Source organism: Tupaia chinensis, unplaced genomic scaffold (assembly GCF_000334495.1).
Source record: "Tupaia chinensis unplaced genomic scaffold, TupChi_1.0 Scaffold140356_1, whole genome shotgun sequence".
Taxonomy (NCBI): Eukaryota; Metazoa; Chordata; class Mammalia; order Scandentia; family Tupaiidae; genus Tupaia; species Tupaia belangeri.
In genome coordinates this window covers 531,431-536,086 of record NW_006200233.1, presented here as the reverse complement: position 1 = coordinate 536,086, position 4,656 = coordinate 531,431, and the positions used below count along the sequence as shown (strand labels likewise).

Genomic DNA, 4,656 nt, shown 5'->3' with positions numbered 1-4,656 from the left:
ATTATGCTAATTCCTATTCCCATTCACATTTTTTTAAAAGCCACCCCGGGGGCCACAGCCACGGCCACCCGGCCCCGGTAGGTCCCGTCCCCGTTGGGTGCCACGTCCTCGGGCAGGGCCTGCTGGGCGTCCAGTGGTTGTCCGTCCTTCAGCCACTTCAGGGAGACGTCCTGGGGGTAGAAGTCCAGAGCCTGGCACCGTAGGGTGGTCACCGCTGAGGCCACGTGACGGGTCACCTTTACCAGCGGAGGCGCTTGACAGGAAGGAGGATGAGAGGGGAGCTCGTCACCCTGGCCAGAAAGACCAGGGCTTTCACTTCCCTCGGGTCGGAGGAAGGAAATATTCTCTCAGGAAAAACCAAGCTGCAGGCCAGAGACCGTTCTGCTTCCTAGTACCTGCTCTGGGTGCAACCCGGGTCACATGGAGAGCGGCACACCACGGAGTCCCTGCGCTCGGGGTCGGCGCCCGAGTGTGCCCACGGTGTCCCTGCACTCGGGGTCCCTGTGCTTGGGGTCAGTGCCCATGGCATCCCTGCGCTCGGGGTCGGTGCCTGAGTGCGCCCACGGTGTCCCAGCGCTCAGGGTTGGCGCCCGAGTGTGCATGCCTGTCCCGTGCTCTCTGCTCTGACAGGCAGTCCCCCTCGTGGGGGGCTAGGCCTGGAGAGACAGCGGGGCTTCCTGACGGCTCCTGCGCTCTGCGAGAGCCACCGGGAGCCTCCCACGGCCATCTGGAAGGCTGCTCACTCGCCATTTGCTCGCCTGTGGTGACTGGCAGCCCCGAAGGCCCTTAGGGATGAGTGGGTACAGGGTTCTCAGCTGCAGCCAAAGAGGGCCAGACTTACCCTCTGGCCAGCGTACAGAGAAAAGGGGAAGCCATGCCCTATGGGGTGACGCACACCTCACTGTAAGGGGACCCCTGGGGCTGGGGAGATCCCTTCTCAGTACATGGGAGGGTCGCCCCTGGCCACCTTTGACGCTCTGGCGAGGGCCCTGGACCCTGCCCTGCCGTGCGCGCTGGGGCCGGCAGAGGCCCCTACCTTGCCGGTCCAGGACGCCACGCCCCAGCTCCAGCAGCCAGCGCAGCTGCTCAGGGCAGTCGCGCTCCAGGTAGTCCCTGTTCTCCCGGGCCCGGATCTTGTGCACCTCCCACTCCAGCTTGGTGGCCCGGGCCCCAGGCCCTGCTGCTCTCCAGTCCAGCGTCTCGGGGCGGAAGTCCAGGTGGTCCTGCCCGTCGTAGCCGTACCGCCAGAAGCCCCTGCTGCTGTGGTCCTCTCGCACCTCGCAGCCCAGGATCACCTGCAGGGTGTGGGACCCTGCAGCACCCCGGCAGTGTTGGTGAAGCCAGGGGAGCGGGTCCGGTCCCCACCAGAGGACAGAGGAGCTGGGGAAGCCAGCCCTTGCCTCTTCCCTGCCCCAGGGCCGACGCAGTTGCCCCCGTGAACTGATCCCCCAGGGGCTCAGTGCGCACTGATGCAAGGCGGGGCCCCTCCACACATACCCTTGCTGTGGTTCTGGTTGTCCATGATGGTCCAGAGGTCCACGGTGAACATGTGGTCCCACCCTTTCAGGCCCTGGCTCAGCTGCAGCCACTGCCGGCTCGAGGTTCCGCTGGGGACCCAGGGGGCACGGGGCTCGGCGCGGCGACTCTCGTGGTCATAGGACACAAACAGCTGGTCATCCACGTAGCCCAAGGCCTCAAACAGGGGCAGCCCAAGGTCTGGCTCCGAGGCTCCCATGAAGAGGTAGCGCAGAGAGTGTGACCCTGGGGAGAGAGCGAGGCCTTCACGGGGCGGCAGAGGCGGCGGGCAGGGAGGCAGCCATCCCATGGCCCAACAGCTCATGCCCCAGCCATTCCTGAGAACCGACAACCTGGCCTTCCCTCTGTGGGGTGGTCCTGGTGCTCTCACTGGTCACGACTGTGCCCAGGGGAGAGAAAAGCCCAGGGGTGCGCGGCCAGGGTAGCTGGCTCAGGAGTGGGGATCTCCTCTCCGGCGCCATCTCTGAGCCCATCCGCGTGCATGTGACAACAGCTGGGGCCTTCCCAGTCCGCCAAGTCCCAACCCTCCCGCAGTGCAGAGGGTGCGCGGCACATAGTAGGTGCTTCGTAAACACTCGTGGGCGAGGGCGTGATGACCCCTGGATTTTACCCTGCGCCCAGCCACCCACTCGATGCAACCACCTGGTCCCCGGCTGTGGCCTCCCCTAAACCACTCTTCCCCAGGGCTGAGCCATCTCAGGAAGGCTCAGGACCGCCTGCTGCTCTGCAGTAAAGTGAAGTGACAGACAATGGCCTGCCTGGCCTCGCCTTGCCTCGGGCTCCCTTCTCTGCTCAGGAATCCCGAACTGATCCAGAAAAGGGAAGGTTCTGCAATCCCCTCAGCTCCCAGCTGCCATCTCCACCTTCCTTCTGGACTAGACAGTCCGCTTCCTGGAGGGTGACCCCAACTCTGCTTCCCCCACCCTGCTCCCCCCAGCAGCCAGCGTGATCTGCAGAGCCTGTGCCAGGCCACACCCCTCCTCGCCTGGAGCCAGAAGTGACCAGGCCCGGTGCCATGCCCTGTGGCTCCTCTCCTCCACTTCCCCTAACCACCCGCTCCTCTTTCAAGAATAGGGGAAGGAGGGCCGGCATGTGGCATGATGGTTACGCCGCTGGTCTCCCACGTAGCTGACCACGGTTCAAGTCCTGGACCCAACAGCTTAGACTTCTTGCTGGGCATGTGTTCATGCATGGCCAAGACCCCAAGAGGAGGATGGAGAAGGGATTGCAGCGTGGCCATCCCCCGGGTGATTTCTCAGTTTCTGTCTCTCTGTCTCTCTCGTGAGTGCACGTGCCCTATACCAAAAATCTCTGTTAAAAAATAAGAATAAAGCAAGATTTCTGCCTCCCAGGGGACATTTTTTTTTTTGAGAGATTTTCATTGTAGGGCGCGTGCGCTCGCCAGACAGACAGAGAGAGACATAGAGACAGAAAGCGAGAAATCACCCCCCCAGGGAGGATGGTCACGCCGCAATCCCTTCTCCTCCATTCTCCTCTCGGGATCTTGGGCACGCACGCACACGCGCCCGGCGTGAGTTTAAGCCACCGGGTCCGGGACACGAACCGCGGTCGACTACGTGGGAGTCCAGCGACATAGCCATTACGCTAACTGCTGGTTCCCCCAGGGGACATTTGTCACTGTCGGGACTCCTTGGGTTGCCCCAAGGGGGGCTTGCGACCAGCCTCCAGTGTGCAGGGGATGCGTAGTGGTGAGATACCTTGCAGCGCGCCCAGTGCCCATCCAACAGCGCATCCCGCAGTGCGGAGACATGCTTTGGCCGGGTGCCAGGCCCACTCCTGGCTGCCTGTCCCCATTGCCCATCAGGCCTCTGCGGAAGTGCCAGCCTGGGGTGCCCTGACCTCCTGCCGCACGTGAATGTGTGGCACCCATCCTAGCCCTCACAGCCCTAACCTCGGCTGTTGGTCTCCAACAGTTCGGTTTTTTGTTTTTTTTTTTAGGTTTTTGCCATGGGGCAGGTGAGCTGAACTCGCCAGACGGAGAGAGACTGAGAGGGGAAGTGAGAAATCATCCCCGGGGGAATGGCCATGCCACAGTCCCTTCTCCTTTTCCACTCTCCTCTCGGGGTCCTGGGCACACAGGCATACATGCCCACAGTGATTTTTTTTTTTTTGACAGATTTTTGCTATAGGGCATGTGCACTTGCTGGGGAGAGAGAGACAGAAAGTGAGAAATCAGTCCCCAGCGGGGGCGGCCATGCTGCAAGCCCTTCTCCTCCATTCTCCTCTTGGGATTTTGAGCACACACACACACACATGCCCCGGTGGAGTCTCAAGTTCAGGGTTCAGGACTCGAACCGCCAACCACACCAACCGCGTAGGAGCCCTGAGCCCCATCCACTATTCAGTAGCTGGCTCCAAGCTCTTTTTGAGAGGTTTTTGCTATAGGGCACGTCACCGCCAGGGGGATGGCCATGCCTGGGAGTCCAGCGACATAGCCATTATGCCAACTGCTGGTCCCCAAACTCCTTCTTTACCTGTGGCCAGCGAGTACCTCTGTGGGAATCAGATATCCTTACTCAGCACCTCACCCGCTCACCCCATAGCAAAGTACAAACGACAGGGACACCATTGCTCAGGTGTTCATTCCTGTCCCTCTGCATGAAAGGCCGCGTTCACGCAGCACACGGCGAACCCGCTAGGCTGGGCTGACACACTGCCCTGCGTTCCGCTCCGCTGCTCCGAACGAGACGGGCCTCTCCAGACAGAACGCCCAGAGCCAGGGGCAGCCCTGGCCGCAGCCGGCCGCGTAGGGCCGCTCTGGTCTCACCCTCCCGGGTGCGGGGGACCGCGACCAGGGGCCTGGGTCGGAGCTGGAGCCTCCGCGCGCCCTGCGGACCCGCCCTGGGAGAGCACTTCCTCTTGGGGCGGCCCACACTGCGCAGGCGAAATAAGAAACCGTAAGCCCAGACCCGAGCCCGGGACCCCAGGCTGCGCGCGGCCCGAGCGAGGAAGCTGCAGGGTTCGTTCTTCAACGTCACGGTCGGGGTCAGAGGGTCCCAGAGCCGCTCTGAAGGGCAGGGGCAGGCCCTGGCGCAGCGGAGGGGCGGGCCGGGCCGGCTGTCCCCAGGCCCCGTGTCCCCGCGCGCCCGCCGGCTGGTT

The 4,656-nt window shown here is 63.1% G+C and overlaps 1 protein-coding gene across 3 annotated transcripts in view; it reads right to left on the bottom strand.

The window, feature by feature from the left end:
* Positions 1–4,656, bottom strand: part of HFE (homeostatic iron regulator) — a 13,946-nt gene that overhangs the window by 2,562 nt on the left and 6,728 nt on the right. For 2 of the 3 annotated variants that reach the window (XM_027766024.1, XM_027766025.1), the window contains exons 2-4: positions 1,498–1,761; positions 1,037–1,312; positions 44–253 (exon numbers count right to left, since the gene is read on the bottom strand). In XM_027766024.1, the coding sequence (XP_027621825.1) occupies positions 44–253; positions 1,037–1,312; positions 1,498–1,761 (750 nt within the window). The remainder of the gene's footprint in view (positions 1–43; positions 254–1,036; positions 1,313–1,497; positions 1,762–4,656) is intronic. The other variant, XM_027766026.1, reaches the window with a different exon arrangement.